The 23,449-nt window shown below is 38.9% G+C and overlaps 1 protein-coding gene across 8 annotated transcripts in view; it reads left to right on the forward strand.

Annotated features, from left to right (window-relative positions):
* The window catches only part of SNX25 (sorting nexin 25), a 134,310-nt gene that overhangs the window by 11,750 nt on the left and 99,111 nt on the right, over positions 1-23,449 (forward strand). For all 8 annotated transcript variants that reach the window (XR_012381127.1, XM_073902307.1, XM_025886108.2 and 5 more), the window contains exon 2: positions 22,060-22,144. Coding sequence is in view for 7 of the 8 variants with exons in the window: in XM_073902307.1 (XP_073758408.1) it covers positions 22,060-22,144 (85 nt within the window). In the remaining variant the exon portion in view is untranslated. The remainder of the gene's footprint in view (positions 1-22,059; positions 22,145-23,449) is intronic.

Here is a 23,449-nt window from a genome sequence, read left to right on the forward strand (position 1 = left end):
GCATCCATGATTGACACCTTTTGTTATATCTTGCACTTAGAACTCAAGGAGTGTTTGCAGATGATGATAAAGAAACTTGTTCTTTCATGCTTTCCCCCTCCCATTAATCCAGTATTAGTAGTTATTGGGCATCTCCCATATGTGCATGAATTTTTATTTTTGGGGGGGGCAGGAATTACTCTTTAAAGTAGTAAAAATAATTTTCAACTCAAGTAGAAATAATATGTAGTGGTATATACAGGTACTAAGGAAGCTTTTTTATAAGGTCAGGAAAGTCTTACAGGTGATATCTGGGCCCCACTTTAGAAAAATTTGGACTTTGTTACAGGCCAGTGGACTAGAGCTGTGATGCCCTGGGGCTGCCCTGCTCCTGGGGTAAGAGTTGTTAGTCCAGCTTTGCTGAGCAGGCTGTCATAGCATGTACTGTCTTATGCCAGGCCAGTTAACTTGTCTGGCCCAAGAGCCTCAGCTTTACTGGCCACAGTTACTTGACCCTAGCACATCATCTAACCAAGGCAACAGAAAGAGAAAAATGGCAAAAGTGAATCAATAGTTTAGAAAACATTTTCTTTACTGGACCTGCTATACAAAGCGCGTCTTCATATAATGGAAGAAAGGAAAATGATTTTTTTTACAATTATTCTCATAGTCTATGGATTTTCTCTTTCACATTGTTACTTACTAGATGTTTCTTGATTTATGGTCCATAAATTCAAAAATAAGCAATGAAGTCATGATGATCAGAAGGCTGATACAAGAAAGTCCACAAAAGTAAAGTGCTTAGTAGCATATGGGAAACCAAAGTCCACTGCTATATGAAGAAAACATTAATGAGAGACTTTCCAAAGTTTAAGTAGATGGAAGAGTTCAGGTGGTTGATCAAATCTAATTAATAGGCATTTACTGGATATCTGCTGCATATCTGCTATTATGATCTTATTAGATCACTTTTTGCCTAATTAGTTGCTGAGTGCCTGAGCCCGGGACGTAGTAGGCTCTCAATAGATCAATTTTGCCTGAATAAATGGATTATTGTTTGAGACAAGACAATCCTACTGCCATTTTTAATCAAAATTTTAATCCCAGCATCCTAGAGAAGGGTCAGAGCCTTGCAATATGTGTTACCATGAGATTGGGAAATTGCTCTCTGGAAATGCAGAGCAATGTTTTTAGTGTTGGGGAGGATTCAGAGATGAACAAGAATCTCCCTGTCCCTGCCCTCTCAGGCTGAGTAGATGGGACTGATAGAGAAGACTGGATGGGAGGCCAGATGTTTATAGAGACAGTAAAATATTCACACAGCAATCCATGGTGCCAGTTGGCTTGGGTAGGACTTCTAGAATTCCTAAATGAGTTCTTTTACGAATACAAAAGTTCTTTGAGTAAAACAAACCTAATTTAGTTACTTGGGGGAAAAAGGAAAAAGAAACTGGGATTAGGGAGATTATATACAACCTCTTTGTGACTTTCCTTTATTATGCTAATGTGATAAACTAACCCTCAATAATTTGATAATGGATAATGGCATAATAAACTTACTGTCTTCAGAATGTTTGCATTTTAACCAGGGGATTTAAGTCACGGTGGCTAGTGGGAAAAATGTTCTTGAGGAAGATGGCTTTTTGACAACCCCTTAAATCACAGGATCCTCCCTAGCTCTCTTTGTGGTCTAAAGGTTGTTTTCCTTCAAATTCACAGTATTCATAATTTTTAAATTTAATTTTTTATGTAGATTATAAGTTCACATGTTTTTTTTTTAAAGCGTATACAAGGGTGTACAGTGAAATTTTCTCTTCCTTATAGACAGTGATTATTGATAGTTTATTCTTCCAGATATATATTATGCATATATAAGCAAATATAAATATGTATTCAAAGGGAGAAGTTTTTGATATCTATAATTTCTTGATACAAAAGCAATGATTACACATAAAGGACAGTTATTTTTTATATCTTCATTATGAAGGCACTATTCCTTAAGCTTAGGAAACACAAGTTACATATGAATGATAAGTTCAAAGTAGGAAGACACAATACATGATTACGCCTGGAACATAAAAAAATGCTCATCAAAAACAGGACATGTATGCTAAGAAATACAGAAAGTGGGATTTGAATTTAGCAGAACTCTCTAAAGGAAGCAATATTTATTTTCATAATTTATACAAAAAATAAAGCGAGCAAACTGCTGACAATATATGTACCATTTAGGATTTGAGTTGCCACTGAGTATATGAGATGAATCACAAGAACTAAGACTGGAAAGGTAGTTTGGGCCATGTTGTGGAAGTCTTCAGTCAAGAGAACAGAGTTGGATTTTAGTCTGTAGGCTTGGCAGCTACTGACTTAGGAGGAGAAATACTATGTTAAGTGCAGTGATAAAAAGTGAGAGTTAATGAAGCTGTGTGAATGGAGACGAGAATAAATTTGTGAGTGAGATTTTTCTTCGATGTAAAATATTGTTATCATTACAGTTAGGTTTAATTATCTTCTCCAGAGTATTCCAACCTTCTCTTTAAAACAATAAATTCAGCCCCAAAACAAAGGGTCCTCCTGTTCACAAAATGAAGATGACAGTTCCCAAGCTTGAGTGTTCGTTCTATTTGGAGCCCAAATTTTGGTCACTTCCCGGGAGGTTTATTTCTCTCTTGAATCTCAGGCTGTTTTTGTTTTTGTGTTGTTTTTGATGTCACCTTCGTAATTGAACGTTGCCTTCTTGAAATTATCTTAGGTTTCATTTCCCAACCTTATTTTGAGGTAGGGAGTACGCCCAGATTCCTGAAAATGTGTTCTTGTAGTCAGAATGGTGCACACAATTGTACTAAAATGGTGACTCAGCAGCTTTGGTGCTGAAGGCTCAGGCTTTAAGTATTAAAATAATAGCATACAAACTTGTGGTTTAAAAAAAGAAATTGCACCTTTGCTTTCGAAAGAAAAATATTGCAAACTTGGAATTTATTTTTTTACCCTTCACTATTAGGTCCCTTTCCAAACTAGGGTTGGGTGGGTGGGTGGGAATGATAGAAATGATAGGCAGCTCTTCTCAAGGGCTCTCCCGGATACCCTGAGCCCAGGGTCAGGGCCTGCATCCATTACTCATTTCTACATCCAGTGTTAGTCCTGGGGAGTGTGCTTATACAGTTTCTACACACACAGTGGAGGTTTCCAGGAAGTCCAGTGGGTTTGGGTTGTATTTTGATGGGTTTCCCAGCTCAGGTCCTGCTTTGGGAGAATATACTTAGGAGTGTGAGATATGCCTGCTCTGTCCCTGGGGCTGACCTGTGCTGGTCAGTTACTACAGGCACTGACCAGTCTGGTACATTTGTCAGCCAGCCTGGGGTTTCCACGTCTGAATTGCCAGGAGCTGGATGTGAAGAAAAATGTGTATGGGAACTCCAGATAAAATGTCTCTGAGGCCGAGGAGGAAAAAGAACAAATTGTACATTTTTAGGATAAAAAACATGAACTTGTTTAGGCCACTAAGATCTATTTAATAAGCTTTCAGTTTTAGTGTAGAATACTACTCTTGGAAAATTAGGGAAGTTTTTACAAATACTTATTCCTAAAGTAACCTGCATTTCTGTAGTTCTCAACCACCTGAATGTATGAGTGATGTTATAGTGATGGTTGTAACTAAAATTTTATAGGCGTTTGCTCCTGTCTGCTCGGGCAGAACCTTGGTCTGCAGTGCCCTTAACCGCCCTTCCCAGTATTTCTGAGAGTCCATAGGCAGTGTCTTCTGTAATTGTGAATAAGCTTATTTATGGTCTTCTATTCCTGGTGCCGACAAAGCATTTGAGCGTGGCTTTTCTGCCATTGCCGCTGGCAGTCTGTGAAGAAGCCCATCTCTTGTTGGGCTACTAGTGTCTCAGTCCCCTGAAGCTGGATATCCAGGTATACTTTGTGTTTTTTGTTTTTGTTTTTTGTAGTTTATAGTAGCTGAGAGTGTAGCCCTGTTTTGGATATGCTTTAAATTTTTTTTTTCACCCTTATTAAAGAAGCTGAGGAGCTGTTGCTTCTGTTTGCATTTCTTGTGAAGAGAGCCCCTTTCCTTTTGTCCACCTGGCCAGGAGCAGCCCTTGGAGTCAAGCTAGAGCTTTCTCTGTCTCCAGCCTTGAACCCATACATGCAAGCCACCTCCCAAAAGGCCTCTTTACCCTCTGTAAATCAGCTTCTACAAATATCCACCTGAGGGCTCCATGCAGGCTTTGCCAGTTTGTTAGACATGAAATTAATATTTTAACTATTCCAGAAATTTCACTGTGGTTTTTTCTGAGGCAATTAATCTCTTTTTCTTTCTGATTTTTTTCCATTTCCAGAAACCTTTCTGAGATTACAATCTCTAGATAAACTCAGGAAGTTGCTTTGTTTTCCAGATGTGAATTATGGTTGTTCTTGGTGTTTTTTTTTGATTATCTTAGGCAGTCTCACCCTTGAGCCCCCTGTAATAACCATCTCTACACGCAGGATTAGAGATTTATTCTTCTTTTTGGGCCTCAGTCTCATTTATTCAACTGCTTGACTTGGCATTAACAGTGGTGCCTGAAACTCAGCTAATCCAAGTGTCCCCATCCCTCTTCTGTTGTCTTTTATGTGCATGACTAGCACCTCCTAGCGTCAGGTCCCACAGCCAGAAGCCTTTGAGTTCCCTGGACGTCTCCTTCTCCTCACTTTCCACATGCCGTCCATCATCAAGTCCTGCTTCTTACTTCTTGAGTGTCTTGCACCCATCTACTTCTTTCCATCTCTCCTGCTTCATCACAACTGCCATCCTGTCCCACCTAGATGACCACAGTAGCCTCTCACTTGGTCTCTCTGTCTCCTTTTGTTGGCATTTTAAAAATACAAACCTAATCAATCCATCTTCAGCAACATGTTTAATTAAAAATCCACCAGTAGCTTCCTGTTCTTCCCAGCTTTTCAGCCTCATCTGTCTTCACTACCTTCATCCTCATGTTCCATCCTCAGTCCTCAAAGGGTCATGCTCCCTCCTTCACTGGCGACTTTGTATATAGCTTCCTCTGCTTGGAGCAGCCCATTGCCCCCTTACCTAGTTAACTTCTTTTCCCCAGACCTCAGCCATTGCTTCTGCAGAGATGGTCTCCCTATCTGCTGTGTATATTCTCATGGCACCACATACCTTTTCTTTATTCTGTATCTATCACAACTATAATTTAGACCCCCTTGGATGACTCCTTGTCTTTCTTGATCTCCACGAAGGCAGAATCTCCACTGTATCTTTAACTTTAGCATGATTTAGTAGGTAAGTGATAAATCTTTCTTGACTGAATAACTGGGAATCAACAGAGCATTGACAGTAAGATAATGGTTTTGGAACTTGTCGTCTGAATTTGAATCACATGGCTCTGCTCTAATAACTGTGACTATGGGCAGCCTGCTTAAGATTTCTAGACCTCAGTCTTCCTGTCTGAAAAATGGAGATAATAAGTAATTTCAAGGGTTGTTGGGAACAATGTTATAGTATTTGAAAGTACAAATTCTAGCATATGTAAAAGTGCTTTGAATATAGAAGGTGTTAAATGGTAGATTTTACAGTATCACTTTTGAAAAGAACTTTTTATTATAAAATAAAAAATGCAGATTCAGAAAATCACACAAAATAAATGTATAGTTAGATGAATGATCATAAAGAGAATACCCTTGTAATTTCCAAAAACCCCAGAAGCCCCTCTGTATCTCCACCCCATGTCAGCCCCTTCTCTTACACCTAAGTAACTGTCTTGACTTTATAATAATCACTTCCTTGCATGCCATTATAGTTTTATCACTCAAATGTGCATCAGTGAACATTGTAGTTTTTTCTTGCCCATTTAAAAAATATATTAGTTTCCCCTCTATCCTTTTCTTTCCTTTACAGTTTATCTGTGAAGAACCTGGAGCATCTGTCCTGTGGAGTATCCTGTAGTTTGGGTTTTGCTGATTGTGTGTGAATGATGCAGTTCAGCATGTTCCCCTCCTTTGTATGTCCTGCATATTAGCAGCTGGATCCAGAGGCTTGATCAAACTTGTGTTCAATCCCTTTGGCAGACTATAGATGGTGGTGTGACCTTTCATCAGGAGGCACATAACATCATCTTTCTTTTTGTTATATGAGTAACTGTTGATGCTTGATACCTAGATCCACTAACTTATTGGGGGTGACAAAATGGTAATGTTTTAATTCTGTCGTGGGGTCTCTCTGCAATACGAGCTACTGGAACCTGTTCTGCTTCCGGGCAAGGAGTGATATCCCGGGGTGGACATCTGAGTCCGAGTGAAGGGTGGTGGTCACGTGGCCCAGATTTACACAGTCTGCCAGCCCTTCTCCAAAGCCCTGGTGACCCATTATGAGAAATATGTGGATGGGGGAAAAAAAAAGGGAAAGAAATATGTGGATGAGGCTTCCAAGAAGGAGATCATTTTCATTTTCATTTTCATTTTCATGTCATCCTTTCATTTTCATTTATTGGTTTGAATACTTTTTAAAAAGACACAGGTTTCTCTCATCTGTTTGGTTCCGCAGTAGTACAGTTCACACAGAAAAGCAGAGTAAATGTGAGGTTCCCCCCCAATTATTTCTAAAATAATGAGTTGATTCCCCATCATCCTCCGAAGGTGATCAATTGTTTTGTGTTTTGAAAAAAAATTATGAACTTATGGATTTGAACACTATAGATGGGTTTCAGTCAGTTGTAATTATCTTTTTTCAAGCTTATATAATCCCATCTTCGGCTAGTGGGAGCCTTTTGAAGTTGGCTCCTGAGACCTTTCAACATGACCCTACCTTTTGATATGACCCTGATTGGTTTTTGAGAGTTTTCTTGCTATCTGGTGTAACAGAATATTTCAGGTTCATCTTGAGCATTTTCTGCTCTCACACCTGGAATTAGCCATTTCTTCAAAAAGAGCCATGATTTCTTTTAGTGGTAAATGGAATTTCAAGAACCCATTCTGCCTCAGCTCTGAGCAGCACAGCCAGACCCAGATCTAGCTGTTGGGACTTCATTTGCTTTGTTTGTAGGGTGACCAATGGACCTGATTTGCTTAGAACTGTCTTGGTTTTAGCACCAAAAGTTCTGTGGCCAAAGGGGAAAAAATAAAACCAAAAAACTCATTCTAGGTGTTAGGGAGGCTCATTGCTATTGGTTAGGTCATTGTTTCTTGGTTTTCTCTATGGAGAAATCTGGAGAAATATGTGTGAGATTGGTCTTTTGCAGAGAATTCACTCAGTTTGTTAGATTTATATACTCTGTATGTCTTGTTAAAGGCAAGTAACACTTATTTTGAACAGTGCTTTGTAATCATCTTTGCCACTTGCTTATCATAGCTTACACTGGCATTGTTCATGGGTTCAGGGAAAGAGTTTCTGTGGTCTCCATTGAATTCATTGCACTCCAATCCATGGTTGTGAATATAGCAGACAGATACGTGCACTACGGGAATCCTAATGTGAATGTTAGAGAGTGAATGCCTTAGTAATTGTTGTAACTAAACTTAACATTTATTGCTCTTACTGTATGCAGGTGGATGTATGTATTACCTAATTTAATATTTATACCTACCATGTGAGGTAGGACTTTTAATTCATTTTACAGATGGAAAAACTGAGGTTTAGAGCAGCTGACTAAAGTACCCATGCCATGTAGCAAGTGGAGGAACTAAGAATTAAACCGAGGTATCTCTTACTCTGGAGTCTATACACTTAACCACTATATTACCCTTTTAATTATTAAAGACTAGTGTCACCTAATTCAGGTTTAAAAAAACTTGAAATTCTTTGAGATGGTTCTAGTATCTGTTTAGGAATTAGTGTCACTTTAGAGGTCTTAGGATGAATGGAATGATGTCCCAACTGCCCCTTCTGTGCTCATAAAGATCATTGCTAATCAAGTAAGGCCATTTTTTTTTTGTTTGTTTGTTTTTCTGCTGGTTCTGGATGAGGTCTCAGAATCCCCCTTTTTTTTTTTTTAAGATTTTATTTATTTATTTGACAGAGAGAGACACAGTGAGAGAGGGAACACAAGCAGGGGGAGTGAGAGAGGGAGAGCAGGCTCTCCGCTGAGCAGGGAGCCCGATGCGGGGCTCGATCCCAGGACCCTGGGATCATGACCTGAGCTGAAGGCAGACGCTTAATGACTGAGCCACCCAGGCGCCCCTCAAAATCCCTTTCAACATAGGATTCCAGGCAACCACTAAATATTTACTAGAGTAGGCACATAATGTGAAACCTATCTGCCATTCTGAGTGAGAACCTCCTGGAAGGGCAGTGATTCCTCTAGATTCCCGTAGTACATTTCTGTGTCTGTATTACTGTCATCACTTTACTATATCTTAATAGTCATACAGTCTTCTCATCTGCTCTGGTAAAAAGCCACTTTTCTAAACTATGATCCATAAATACTTAATTCTGAGAGATGCTTTTAGGTATACTGCAAAAACAAGAGGCAGGATGAGAGGCTTGTTTGGTCACGTAATTTGAAAAACTAAGTTCTTGAAGCTTTATTCATTAAAAAAGATTTTATTTACTTATTTGAGACAGAGTGATAGAATGTGAGAGAGAGAGAGAGAGAGAGAGAGAGAGAGAGAGAGAACACACAAGCTGTGGGGGGGAGGCAGAGGGAGAGGGAGAAGTGGACTCCCCACCGAGCAGGGAGTCAGACACAGGGCTCAATCTCAGGACCCTGAGGTCATGACCTGAGCTGAAGGCAAATGCTTAAGCGATTGAGCCACCCAGGCGCCCTGTTCTTGAAGCTTTATAATGTGCATTATTGTGTTAACGTTCTGAGAAATCCTGTCGTAAAGGAATCTGTTAAACTGTACTTAATCCTTGTTTTCTACACGTGACCAATCCCTATATCCCACTCTTTTTTTTTTTAAACAATAAAGAAGGTGTATTAAGAAATCATATAAAATCTGGAGGTAGGACAGGCCCAGTCCCCTTGTGGGGACTGTCAAACCTCCAGCACCATTTCTTTGTAAGTTTCTGCCCTCCCCTGAGGGGCATTAACTCTCAGACTGTGGCTGGTTGACTGTAGCAGGCTCAGGTGCCACAGCCACAAGGATGATATTTAGAGGTAGAAAGGCCCTTTTTAGAGCAAGGAAAAAGTTATTAGAAATGCCTCTGGCAATGTTCCCTTCACATCTTATTGTCTGGGTTTGGGCAGGTTTCCATTCCTAACGAATTTTTGGCAAGGGGGATGGGACTTCTGTGAGTGACCCAAGTGGATCCTTTAGGAAGCAAAGAAATAATAGGGTCAAAACAATGAGCATTTCACTTCACCTCACAGGTCTTCGTGACTAGGGCCAACCTCTCTTTTTAGCCTTCCACTCATTCTTAAAGCTACCTTCTGTTCCTGAATTTACCTTTGTGTGGTGGATGTGTGAGTGCCCACATGCCCCTGGGGAGGCCACTGCCTCCATTTCTACATGGTCACTTCTGCTTGTTGTTAAAGGTCCATTTCAATTGCCCTTCCATTCAGTCAGGTTTACCTGCCCTTTGGTTCTGCCCAGTAAACATTTATTGCAATGAGGAGAGGGCAAAGTCTAGGTTAATTCCAGGGTCTGGCATGGGTGGATGAATGGCTTCAGGTGCCATTTGTGCAGGTTTGGAATGGTGGAGGTAATGGGCTTTTGCCATGTAGATTTTGAGAGCCCCGTGGATATGTTGAGCCTGCAGTTGGGTATGCAGGTCTGCAATTTTAGGGAGAGGCCAAGATGAAGCAAGTCAGGATACAGGTGGTAGCTAAAACTACAAGGTGGGTGAGGTTAGCCTGTAATGGTTGAAACCAGGGAACCAGAGGGTGGGCGGAGGAGAAGCTGCTCACTGAGGTGTGAGAGGAAACATTCCAGGGCAGTGAGCAGGAGAGAAAAGCCCAGAAAAGCAGGGAATTAATGGCAAGTAGCGTCAGGTGTAGCAGAGAGGTCCGGAACGAGGACCAAGAGGTGTCCACTGGCTTTGACAACGGGGAGGTCTTTGGAGACTTGTGCCAGTGGTGTTTGGGGAGGCAAAGGCAGATGTGGGGGCAGAAATGATATTCTTGTGGGTAAAGAGTGAGCAGGAGGTAAGGAAGGAGAGACAGTATTTGGACAATGCTCTTTATAACCTTGGCTGAGGAGGAAAGAAGAGAAGGCAACATTTATAGGATAGTGTGTGTGTATTTGGGGAAGTTTTTGTTGAGTGGAGAGATGTAAACCCATTTCTGGGTTAAAGGGGAATCTTGAAAAGTAGAGAGGAAGGGCCTGAAAGTCTGCGAGCAGTGTCCAGGCAGACGGGACCAGAGCGCTGGTGGGGGGTTGAGGCTTGAGACTAGCGGGAAGGAGGGACAAGGGGGGTATAGAGAGAACCTCATAGCAGGTTGACAGGAAATTCAGATGTTTCAAGCTGAACCCTACTTTCTTGGTAAGTAGGAAGTAAAATTAATGGTTGGTGGTTAAGAGGATGACAAATGTAAAGGATAATCTTAAGAGGTGGTAAAAAGGTTTGGGGGGAGGAAAAAACAACCTATTGGAGAAAATAACAGCAAAAACATTTGTTGAGCCCTTAACTGTTGTACCCGGGCCCTATACCAAGTACATTCTCATTCAGTCCTCGCAGTGACCCCATGAGATAGTTACTGTTATCCCCATTTTATGCGTCAGGAAATCATTTTAAAGAGGTTAAGTGACTTGCCAAAGGTCAGGTTTTTGAACCAGGGATACAGGCTTTTTCTGACACTGGAGCCAGCCTCTCAATTTTTATGCTCTACTGTCACACAGGGGAGAGGAAGCCTAGCAAAAATAAGTCGACATATTGTTTCAGAGATAAGGGTAAGATGTGGGTTGGAGGCCAGGAGAATGTGGTGACACCCACTGGCACGGTTGTGATATTTTTGTAGGAGGACCACTCAGCTCCTGCAGTGGAGCCAAGAAGGAGCCAGGCTGTGGAACAGGCCAGGGTGCAGGAATCCTTGATGAGAGTTGTTCAGGTGTCAGCTAAGCCAAGGAAGGAACAGAGGCCAGGAGGGAGCTTAGAGAAAGGGGGAGGGTCAGAGAGATTGTCAGTCTCCTAATGGTCATGCCACAACCTTGGGTGTGGCCACAAGAAAGGGGGAGTGGTGAAGAGGGTCCTGGAGCTGAGGAGCCAAGACATTGTGTTGTGGATGTGATATGCCCTGATGTTTCACGCTGTTCATCTTCCTCTTTCTCTTGTGACTGAAGGAGTTGCCTTCAGAACCTGTCTGGTAAAATGTCTGAGGAGAAAGCTTGCATTATACATTATGAAATCAGAGACAATGGGAGAGGCGAAGGGTGGGGAGAGTGGGGTGGTTGTCTCTTGACTGTTTTGCCCAAGTCCAGCTCTGGCAATACCAGTGTCCTTCATGGCATTAGCTTGGAATTATACTTGGGCGATTTTTGCCAAATAAATGCAATAGAAGTTAGGTAATAGAGTTGTTGTTTTTCTTTAGAAGAGTATGTTTTGGCCAAGTTAAATTTCCAAGAATGGTTTCATTCAATGCCTGTACTCAGTGTAGACCATTCTAGGAATACAAATAATTTTTGATTCAAGAACTGCATTTAAAACTACCTCTTATTACCTTAACTGATTTTTCTTGTCTCTTGAAGTGATTAATAGTTTGATAATATTGTGGAATAGAAATTCTTTGGAGAAAGAATTCTTTGAGAATACAAATGAAATATTGTAATTATCATTTCAGTTAACTGAGCAAAGTCAAAGTTAGGAGTAAATCTTTTGTGATTCTCCTTCCAATTAATGTAAAATGATTGCTATACTCTTAAAATCTTCTGAATAGTAAAACACTTCTTAGTTTTTTTCAGGGGTCATAACTTTTGTTATCACGACTATCATTTAGCATTTCTTAAAGTGTAGTCTAAGGGTCCATAAGTAATTTAAGAATTTTTGTTAAAAATGCTCTACTTATTTCAAAGACACACCTTACACTTTCTGAATTAGGAATCTTGGAGGATGCAACCTAGAAATCTGCATTTGAGCAAATTCCCCAAGTGATTCTTGAAAACTGAGTTGGTGTGTTTTCAAGCAATGGATAGTGGCTTCTGGGTGTCAGCAGGGGCAAAGGAAACTCAGAGCCACATGTGGTATTCGTATATGTTTATATACCTACGCACGAGCATGGCCCCCTTCTAAAAGATGGAATGACTACAAAGGCCTATCTTTAATACTATGTTTCTTTTCAGAAGAAGTTTTAGTCTTTGAATTTCAACCTTTATTTTAGATAGGAATGGAAGAAATAATTTGTATGATCTAGATCTAGGCTGAGACAGTTAACTTTTTACTCATCTGTTAGAAGGGATTAAAAAGTCAGCCTCTGAGTAGTTTCCATTTAATTTCGTTTTCGATTTTGTATAGCCAGTATTTTTTATGGCAATAATTCATCTCCTACATTTCAGTATCTTGTATATATTTGTTACCTGGGCCACTCTACATGGAGCTCAGCTTTTTGCTTTAAGGGAACTGTGGAAATAGAGATCCTACTGAATCAAATTACTAATGTGATATTTTCCTAACTAGGTATGTACTAAATATTTAATCATCAGTTTTTATTTAAAAGCTAGCCAGCAAATTAATAATGGTATTATGGTATTTCAGGACAGTAATGGAATATTAAAAAAAATTGCTTTCATTACTAAAGATCTCTGAAGAAAGCAATTCTACATGACTCATGTATTTGTTGAGTTACATGAAGCAGAGGTAATTACTCTGACTCCTTTATCATTTGTAGTGAGTGGTTTCAGTGAGAACTTTGATGAGATGAGAGTCATTCTTGTAATATACTTCAGTATGTATGAACTTCAAAATTCTTACGAAATGATTTCCTGGGTGGACTGTATATTGAGTAACTCTTCCATGACCTGGGCTGGAGAGCAAAATGTAGAGAAGATACCAGGCTAGAAAGAATATTAGAATTCCTCAGCATAGCCTCCCTCTTTAAAATGGTTTCCTGATCCATAAAATGGGAATAACAGTAACTATCTCATGGGGTCACTGTGAGGACTGAATGAGAAGGTACTTGGTATAGGGCCCGGGTACAACAGTTAAGGGCTCAACGAATGTTTTTGCTGTTCCGTTCTCCAGCAGTTGTCCCCCACCGCAAACCTTTTGCTACCTCTCTTATTTGATTGTGGGCTTCCATTAAGAATAGATTAAGGCCCATGAACCCAGAGAGTGTAATTTCTTTACCTTTGTCTCTGTAGTACCCACCTAAGTGGCAGCAGACACACAGGATTCTCAGTAAATGTTAGGTGATTGAATGAATGGATGGAAATGTGATTCATATCATGGAAGCCTGTGATTTCCTGCATGAACTCAAAATTACAATGGAAGCCAGTGATAAAATGGTTACAGAATTTTTATTACACAGACCTTTTCAGGAAAGCCCAAAGCTAATGTCAGTTTTCAGTTACCCTTCCTGAGCCAGTTTGCTTTTCCTCATTCTCCTCCTTCCAGCCCTAGTGTCTGTTCTACACTTGCCAATTTAGGTAAACTGTGGCTGCCTGTGTACTTTCAAGTGCATGTTAGAATTTCAGTTTCCAAATCTATGTCTGATGTGAAATATACTTAAATTTCTCTTAAAATCAAGTAAAGTGTGTTTTCTAAGGATCTTCAGATTTAAGTCCTTAACGTTAGAAATGAAATACATTTTTCTTCCCATTAGTCTAATTCTTCCAACTGAATGGAAAAACAATCCTAAATGTATTAACCTACCTCAAGATCTACCTCTGTTGATCAATTAATAGAGAAATATTCATTTTTCTCCTGGAAAGTGGATTATTAACCAAGAAATCTGCTTGGGACAGTAAGACCTGAAAGCATGAAAGGTTGTAATACTAATCACATGTAATAGAACTCATAATTATTTTGGGGGAAAGGAAATTAACATAGTAAAAAATAATTAGACCATGACTCTTGGAATCATAATAAGAACCTATATTTGTAAACTGTTTTATAATTTTAAAGCACTTTCACATGCATTATCATTCTTGAAATGCAGAATAATCCTTTAATAGAACAGAAATTATTTAAATTGAATCGAATCTCAGACAGGTGGATATGTTCACTAGAACTCAGCAAGAAAATGGCAAAGAACCAACTGCAGCCTACATTTTCTGGGTATTAATTTAGTGCTCTTGCCACTGTAATGTAATGTCCTATGCTTTGGCCATAGTAATAACAGGGGTATTGTGCCCCAGCATAAAGTATATTTGAATTTCATTCTTGTTCAGAGAAAAGATCTGATTTCATACTCCTTCATAGGATCTAGTCTCAGATCCGTCCCAACTGAAGATCTTTCATTATAGAAATCTAAACAGAACCTCGATTCCTACATTTGATGCATGCAGGCAGGGTTGGCCTTTAGCCTGACACAATAATACTCTGACAAATGGTGTAATAAGCTACAGAAGCTACTGATAATCTAATCTACCATTCATCTCTTGCCAAGTTCATTTTATTTTTTTTTATTTTTTTATTTTTTTTTTATTTATTTTTTTTTTTAAAGATTTTATTTATTTATTTGAGAGAGAGAGAATGAGAGATAGAGAGCACGAGAGGGAAGAGGGTCGGAGGGAGAAGCAGACTCCCTGCTGAGCAGGGAGCCCGATGCGGGACTCGATCCCCGGACTCCGGGATCATGACCTGAGCCGAAGGCAGTCGCTTAACCAACTGAGCCACCCAGGCGCCCTTGCCAAGTTCATTTTAGTTAAAATTGTGATGGGGATTTATATTTCTAGAGGTCCCGTTGGCTTTACTGTCTAAGTATTCCTCAGGCTAGAGAAGGCCCTGACTTGCTCCTGCCTCTTTAATTCTTCTGCATTTCCCTGTCTGGAAGTCCCCTGCAGCATTGGGCTTTCAAGGTACACAGTTTAGGGTTGGCTGAAGAGGCTGAAAAGGGATTTTTCCGGTTCACCTCTGCATAGTTTGTGCTTCAGAGCATCCCCCAAACCCTCCCACCATGCCCTGTTGTTCCTTCAGTTTGTTCTTAGCTGATAAGACCCCCTGAAGCACAAAATTCTTGAGGTATACAGTCCTTTGAAGGAAGTCAGAGTCTAAATCCAACTGTATATTTAATAGACACTTAGTATTTTTTTAGAATGTGTTTTGGTGGTACTACACTTAGATAAATAGCATAGAAATGAAAATATTTTTTCATTTAAAATAGGAAAAAAAATAATGGAGACAAAGTAAATGTACAAAGTAAATAAGAGAATAGTCACCTTGTGGTATAAGTCATTCAAAACAATATATTCCAAATCTTTTATTTCATAAAAGATGCTCATAATGTAATATTGAGTATGAAAAGTCAGTTCCAGAGCTGTGTGAATACTGATCCTAATTTCTATTAAAAAGTATGAAAATGAAAAAAGTACCAATAATAATTTGTAATTATTATTGCGTTACCAGGCACCCTTGTGCTTCATGTGTATCAACTCATTTAATGCTCTCATCAACCCAAAGAGGCAGGTACTATTATTATCTTTATTTTAGAGATGAAGAAATTGAGGTACAGAAAAATAAGTTACCCAAAGTTACTTAGTAAGTGTTGGAGTCACCCATTAAGAGGAAATACACCAAATTGTCAATAATGATTATCTCTGGATTAATGGTGTTATAGGTCAATTTAATTCTTTACATCTATAATGTAGAATGTGTCTCTGCTCTTTATGTTATTAGAAATAGCATTTTAAAAAGAAATTAAAGCATGTTTAGGATCTTAGAAAAACAATATGAGAACATGTGTAGGTTTGAATTTCAAAGAACCTTTTTTTATTATGTCTGAAATAGAAATTATACTTGGTTAAGGGGCGGGGGGAGACACAAATACTACTGCTTTCCGTCAGTACAATCTCCCTTAATGGTAACGTCTCAGTGTATGTGTTTGATAATTTTCTTTTATCAATAAAGAAGATGAGACCTTTTTGAGTTCATGATTAAACATTATAAAGCACAGTCCAGGAAACTGGCTTCTGATCAGATCAGACCAGGTTTTGTTTGAATACTCAAATACTTCACCAGTAATAGAAAGTGTAAAGGCACATACACTGTAGAACATCTCCAGGAAATGTACACTTTCCTCCTTTTAAAGTATAGCCTCAAAGGCAAAAATATTTCAAGAACAATGTTTTATTATGTTGTGTCTTATTTTCCTGTTACTTGACTTTTCCAGGCCTTCTTCTTACTTTCATTTCTGCCGTTCTTTTCCTTTCAGAAAACCAACCAACAAGCCATCCAACCAACCCACTGATTAGCCTCAATCTGTTGAAAGTTGGTAACATTCTGAGTTTTATTAGTGATAATAGGTCTACTTTGCTATTAGGTGCCAGGCACTCTTCTAAGTGCTGTCTCGGAGCCAGCAATTACAGAGTAGAGGCCCATGGTTTCAATGTGGCTCATGGTTTTTGGCCCCAACGGTGTAAGCCCACAGTGTTTGGAATAAGATAGAGTTACTCAGAGATAACATTTGAGCTTTTTGATTTACGTTTTTTGTTGAAAAGAGTTGGAACATCTAGCTGTACAGTGTTGGCAACTCCCTTAACTCATTTATATTCCTTACCAGGCTCCTGTTGTCTTTTTTCATTTTTGGACCTCTGATAGTAGTTATTTAATCCCCTGAGATATTCTAAGCCTGCTGAAGCTAGAGAGGGAAGTGGCTGGGTCAAGGTTCTACCATGAGTAAAACGCGCTGTTGGACGGACTGGAGAGCCCATGTTGTCTCTACTCTGCCCTGCTGCCCTCACAGCTGTGTAACGTGGCTACTCAGCTTGGTGTTAGGCATGACTTTTATTGCTCATGTCACAGTCTTTTGTCAGTGTCTTAGTCAAATGAGATGGATTTTCAAGTTTTTTATCCTTTTTTTTTAAGATTTTATTTATTTGACGGAGAGAGACACAGCGAGAGAGGGAACACAAGCAGGAGGAGTGGGAGAGGGAGAAGCAGGCTTCCCAGCAGAGCTGGGAGCCCCATGCGGGGCTCGATCCCAGGACCCTGGGGTCATGACCTGAGCTGAAGGCAGACGCTTAACGACTGAGACACCCAGGCGCCTCTTTATCCTATCTTCTTGAGATAGCCTTTCAAGTTTCTTAGTCCCTTATCTTCTGAGGAAGGCTCTGTCTGATTCTTGCATTTCTTTGGTTTTGGAGAAATTATTTTTTGAGTCTGAGGCAGAAAATGATTGGCTTGAAAGGAGTGATGATTTTGAAAATAACATAGTTTGAGAATGAGAGTATTAGTCATGGGATCCCAGGAGTAGTTGTCAGTTGCTGAGAATACTTGGAAAGACTCAGCCATGTGACAGGTCCATGTGGTTAATGGTGATGATCAGGAGTTTGTGTTTGTTTTCCTAAGATAAATCACTATTTCGGTACCTTATAAGAAATTATACCCATTACTCTTTCAGCTCTGTGCAACTGTTTTTCTTTTTAAAATAGACTAAAATACATTAAAAAATTGTTTTCACTGTATAAACATATACTGAAGGAGAACAAGGAGAGTGGCACTTGTTTATTTGAGTAGTCCAGGTAATGGGCATGAAAGCATTTCCAAGTCATGGCCTGGTGGGCCTGGCCCTGTTTGTGCTCCCTCAGGAAGCAACACAGTAAGTAAGCAATGTCATGCTTATAAACAATGGACAGTGAGGTACTTGTCTTGGCTGGATTCCAGGTGGTTTCTGATTGTTTAGTTGCTAATGATGGCAGAGTACCCAGGTCTCTCCACGTGGATTCTCTCTGGATGTTACTTCCTCCTGTGAGGGTGTCTGTAGCTCTGACACAAAGGCAGTCAGGGTGTATTTTGGCTATAGATTAAAAGCTCATCTTCAGAAGTGAACAGAAAGCTGATATGTACTCAATAAAGGGTTTATTGATATGGTATCTGCTCCTTGATGCTGGAGGATTTAGTTACATATATTAGAAAAAAGCTTTCTGGTTTTGCCCTGTCTTTGGAAAACATTTTTAAAATGAGCAGTTATATGTTGGGACCTCATCTTCCCTCCAGAGAACTCACCGAGTGATTAAAAATGAACTTAGGTTCGTTTTAAGCTAGATTTAAATCTTAAAATGAAGACAGAGTTCATTTATTTCAATTACATAAAAAACAAGGTGTATTTTTTACATGACAGGGGTACTGGTTAACCAAAAGCTCTTATGAGTTAATAGTGTGGTATGGATACTAAAAACTTTAATGAGAGCTGAGGGATCAGACTACATTCAAAGTCCTAATTTCTGGACTTGAAATCTTACTGAAGATTTATTTCTAGCACTTTGCTGCAGTGGGGAAGGTACAGACATTTTGATTTCCTGTTTCCCAGTCCTGGCATTTTAGGAAAGTGGCTGTCAGGAAGAGGTAGGCTTTCCTTGGGGAATGAGGCCTGTGACAGCGCAGATAGGGCAAGTTAACATTTGCCTTCAAGAATAAGTCTTTTGGGGAAGTCTCTGCCAGGCGGAGTTTGTTTTTTCAAACCTATAAATAGAAGAGAAATGAAGATAATTTTGGCTCAACTGTCTTCTGAGCCACAGGAATTTATTCCAATTTTGCATTTGTTGCAGCTAGCTAGCTTTCTCCCCTTCTCCTCCCTTCTTCCCTGTCTCTTTTCTTTTTCCACCTTGGGATAAGGATTAGTAAATTGCATATTTGTGATCTAAAAGAAATAGGGTATGTGTGATAGTGATTAACTTATACGTGTGTAGTAATTTAGAGATGAGGAGATTCTGGCTCCATAAACATTAAATCCTTAAAAAAGGAATTTTCATGCATGGTTTCCCAGTTATTTTGAGCCCATGGTTTTTTTTTTTTTTTTTTTTTTTCAATCTTCCTGTTTCTCTTACTCAGATTGTCCATCAGGCTGTGGGGATGAAATGGGGATGAAGAACTTTTTTCTTTCCAGTAAGGGCCAGTAACCCCTGGGGGATGGGGTATGGGGAAATCCAGAACCCCAGATTGGAAAAACAGATTGAAAAAGTAATAGAGATTTTACTTAAAGAGCCAAAATAGAGAACATTATTCTCAAACTCCTTTTAGATTAAAGAGAGTAAAGGACTTACTCAGCTACAGTCAGTAGTGGCAAACATGTTTATAATACTACAGATTATATCTAAGTATGAAGCAGAGGGAGGAGGGTATGTGGACAGATGGCAAGAAGTAGTAAAGCCATAATTAGGGACAAAAAAAGAGTAAAGGTAAGAATGAAAATATTTAAGTTTTGGAGGGGCGCCTGGGTGGCTCATTCGTTAAGCGTCTGCCTTCGGCTCAGGTCATGATCCCAGTGTCCTGGGATCGAGTCCCGCATCGGGCTCCCTGCTCGGCGGGAAGTTTGCTTCTCCCTCTCCCACTCCCCCTGCTTGTGTTCCCTCTCTCGCTGTGTCTCTCTGTGTCAAATAAATAAATAAAATCTTAAAAAAAGGAATTTGTAAAGATAGACACATAAGCAAAGAATATGCCTAAATATGTGTGCTGTCAGTCACATTCATACTTGCTTCTCTCCCGGCCCTTAAAGACAGCTTCTATTTTAAGAGCCCAGATTCAGGCATGTCTGAAATAAGTGTTGTTTGGCTTTGGTTTTATCATCCAACTAGTATTATGTACTAAAACTACCATACCTATATTTGGGAAGCCAAAGGCTTGAGAAATTATGATTATTTATTAGAATAGTGCTCTAAAAGTGTTAGCTCAAAAAAACTGTCCCCCAAAATGTGCAAGTTTTTAAATAGCTGTCTGATATTTTAAGAATTGCTGGAACTTTAAAATTCCTTTTGTTTCCTCAATTTTTTTCACAAAATAAATTTAAAAATTACAATAAAATATACTTTTAATTTTATAGCAAGCTACTGAGAGACTAAAATATAGTTTTAAGTGGTTGAGAGTGTATTTCTTTCATGCAATTAATGGCTTCTGTCAACAAGATGATTATTTAAGGTTTTTTTTTTTTTTAAATTCCTTGGGAGAGTGTTGAATGTTATGTTAATTTGTAGCACAAAAGGATTCTTTTCTTTCATGACTGCAACACATACATCTTTCTTTCTTTCTTTCTTTCTTTCTTTCTTTCTTTATTTATTTATTTATTCAAGAGAGACAGAGACAGAGTGGGTGCATGGGGGAGGGGCAGAGGAAGAGGGAGAAAAGCAGATTTCTCACTGAGCAAAGAGCCTGCCTGATGTGTGGGCTCCATCTCTTGACAGGGAGATCAGGACCTGAGCCAAAACCAAGAGTCAGATGCTCAACTGACTGAGCCACCCAGGCCCCCCTCATGAGTGCAACACATACATCTTAAGGCTTTTAAAGGTAGTTCAACTAAGGAATCTGAAAACTGTGGCTTTTTGTTTTTAATAACAAAAATGGATGACACTCTTGGCACTTGACCCGTGAATAGTGTGAAACTAAGCTAAGGACTAGAAAGTCTCCGCTTTCAGGTTGGGTGGCTCAGGGCCATGGGGTTGATTGCAATTGTGTTGGGCGGGCCCACTTTAAGAACAAAGTGGTTTAAAAAAAAAAAACAAAAACAAAGTGGTTTCCTCATACTTATTTGTTGGTTGAGCGTGGTAGTGATATTAGCCATTTGGATCTCCTTGATGTGGTAATGCTAATCAAGCACTTGTAATATTTCCCATGCACAGAGAAGTATTTTACATTTTATTAATATTACTTTAGTTTCTTTTTATCCTTCAGAACCAGTAAGTGGGCCCAATCACATTATACATGTTTTTGGTCACTTTAGTATGTGACCAACTAAAAATATTTCCCCTTTAGTAAAGTCTTACTAGCCAGATAGTAGGATTTTAATTCTTTACATTGTTTCTCCCTGTTTTTTTTTTTTTTTTTTGCCAAGTAGTGTCTTTGTACAATTAAAAATTTTAAAACTTACTGTTACACAGACATATATGGAGTAAGAAATTAAAATCTTATGCTTCTGCCTAGAGGAAACTACTTTTATTTTTTTTAAAGATTTTATTTATTTATTTGACAGAGAGAGATCACAAGTAGGCAGACAGGCAGTCAGAGGGAGAGGGAGAAACAGGCTCCCCACTGAGCAGGGAGCCCGATGCGGGGCTTGGCCCCAGGACCCTGGAATCATGACCTGAGAGGAAGGCAGATGCTTAACCAACTGAGCCACCCAGGCGCCCCTAGAGGAAATTACTTTTTTTTTTTTTTTTTAATTTATTTGACAGAGAGGCACAGCAAGAGAGGGAACACAAGCAGGGGGAGTGGGAGAGGGAGAAGCAGGCTTCCTGCTGAGCAGGGAGCCTGATGCGGGACTTGATCCCAGGACCCTGGGATCATGACCTGAGCTGAAGGCAGTTGCCCAACCAACTGAGCCACCCAGGCGCCCTATGACAGGATCTTTTAATTTCTTTTCTTGGTTTTTAGTTATTTTTCTGAGGAGCTCTGTATATGTTAAATAATCGTCCTTTGTTATATATATGTTGCAGATATTATCTCTTGCTCTGTCATTTATATTTCTTAGTATCTTTTGCCAAACAGGATTTTTCTATTTTATATAGTCATATTTGTCAGGTTTTTTTCTTTAAAACTTTCGAATTTTGTGTCTTATTTTAGAGATGCCTTTTCCATCCCAAGATTATACACAGCTTCTCCCTTATTTCCTTTGAGCACTTTTTTAGTTTAAAAAAATAGTATGCTCTTTATCAATTTGGAATTATTTATGTATAAGGTATGAGGCAAGACTCTAACCTTTTCTTATGCATGAATATCAAGTTATCCCAACACCACTTATTCAATAGTCAGATTTTCTTTTGTTCTTAATTCTCATATGTAGATACATTTGTTTTTGTACTACTCGTGTTCTGTTGATTTGTTTATTCTTACTCTGGCATCATGTTGTTTTGATATCTGTAGGGAAAATCCTTCTTTTTCAAAAATTTCTTAATGTCAAGCATTTACTTACTTTTCCAGAAGAACTTTATAATCTATTAAGCAATATCTTAAAGCTTATTTAAATGGTATTTCATACTTTGGTTTTATTTTTTATATATAATTTATTCATTCAGTAATCTGTGCCTTTTTTTTTCCTTTCTTTTTTTTTCTTTACATTTCAGAGTCCTGTGTATGGAAACTCACATGAGTCAGTTCAGTCTAGAAGGATAGTAATTTCTCATAATATGGACAAAGCTCTGAAAGAAGGTAAGGATTAAATGAGAGCATGTGATTACTATGTAAAGCTATTCATTATGTTCTAAAGGGAAAATTGTAATCTCTAACAAATTTACCTATCCTTCTTGTCTGTGTGTAGCATTAAGAATTTTTATGATGACTGAATAAATACATCCATATTTTAGTTGAATGGATGGGATTTAAATATTTACTAAGTAGGATTTCCAGGTCACATGAAGCTAACTGGCCACATGGAGCTAATTCCACTATATGAAACAGGGATCTGTTTTCTGTTACCTAAAATAGGTCTTAGGAAATAATTTTTTCTTTTAGATATAACCTAGAGGTGTGTTGGGGATAGGTGCACTTAGGCTCACTCATCAACAAATCAGTTAAGCAAATTAAAGGGTGTAGTGGTCAGCCTTCTTAAAGAATGAAGGATATGTCAGTAGAACTGGTATTGAGCAAGGTTGAAGGTAGGTTGCCGAGGGCATGGTGTTGTTACATGTAGAAGTGGAAATCAGCAGGTGTAATTAGAAATATTAAAGTTGAAAAGATATATTTTGATGATCAAATTAAAGTTCAAACAATATTTTTTAAAATCAAATTTCTAAAAACACAATTTCAGTTACAAGTGCAGAAAGTCCGAGTTTTTCAAGTGAATATGGGGTTGTTAGATATGAAGTGGAGAGAACTGAATAAGTGATAAGTACATAGCAAGTATGTTTACTTTCATAGTTCACAGAAATCACTGTATTAAAATTTGAAGTTGAGGGGCGCCTGGGTGGCTCAGTTGTTAAGTGTCTGCCTTTGGCTCAGGTCATGATTCCAGGGTCCTGGGATCGAGCCCCACATCAGGCTCCCTGCTCCGCAGAAGCTTGCTTCTCCCTCTCCCACTCCCCCTGCTTGTGTTCCCTCTCTCGCTGTGTCTCTCTCGGTCAAATAAATAAAATATTTAAAAAAAAATTTGAAGATGAGTACTATGTAGGTACAGAGACAGTCTGAAATTGTGTGGATTTGTAGAATTTTAGAACTTTGGGAACTAATTAAACTTTTAAAATATTTGTATTAGTAAAGTATGATGACTTTGATAAAAGCCAAACTTAAAATCCAATAATTTTTATTCATAATCTCAAAATCATGGTTTAAAAATAATTAATTGCTTTTATTGAGGTAAAATTTACATACTTGGAAATGCACAAATCTTAAGTGTACATAGAATTCACTAATTTTCATAAATGTGTATAACCATGTAACCAGCAACCCTGTGAAACTAAGGAATATTTCTATCATTACAGAAAGCTTGCTTCCTGTACCCCTTTAATCAAACCCACC

The sequence above is a fragment of the Callorhinus ursinus genome, unplaced genomic scaffold (genome assembly GCF_003265705.2).
Source record: "Callorhinus ursinus isolate GAN/ISIS: 27379988/994484 unplaced genomic scaffold, GSC_fseal_2.0 scaffold17, whole genome shotgun sequence".
Taxonomy (NCBI): Eukaryota; Metazoa; Chordata; class Mammalia; order Carnivora; family Otariidae; genus Callorhinus; species Callorhinus ursinus.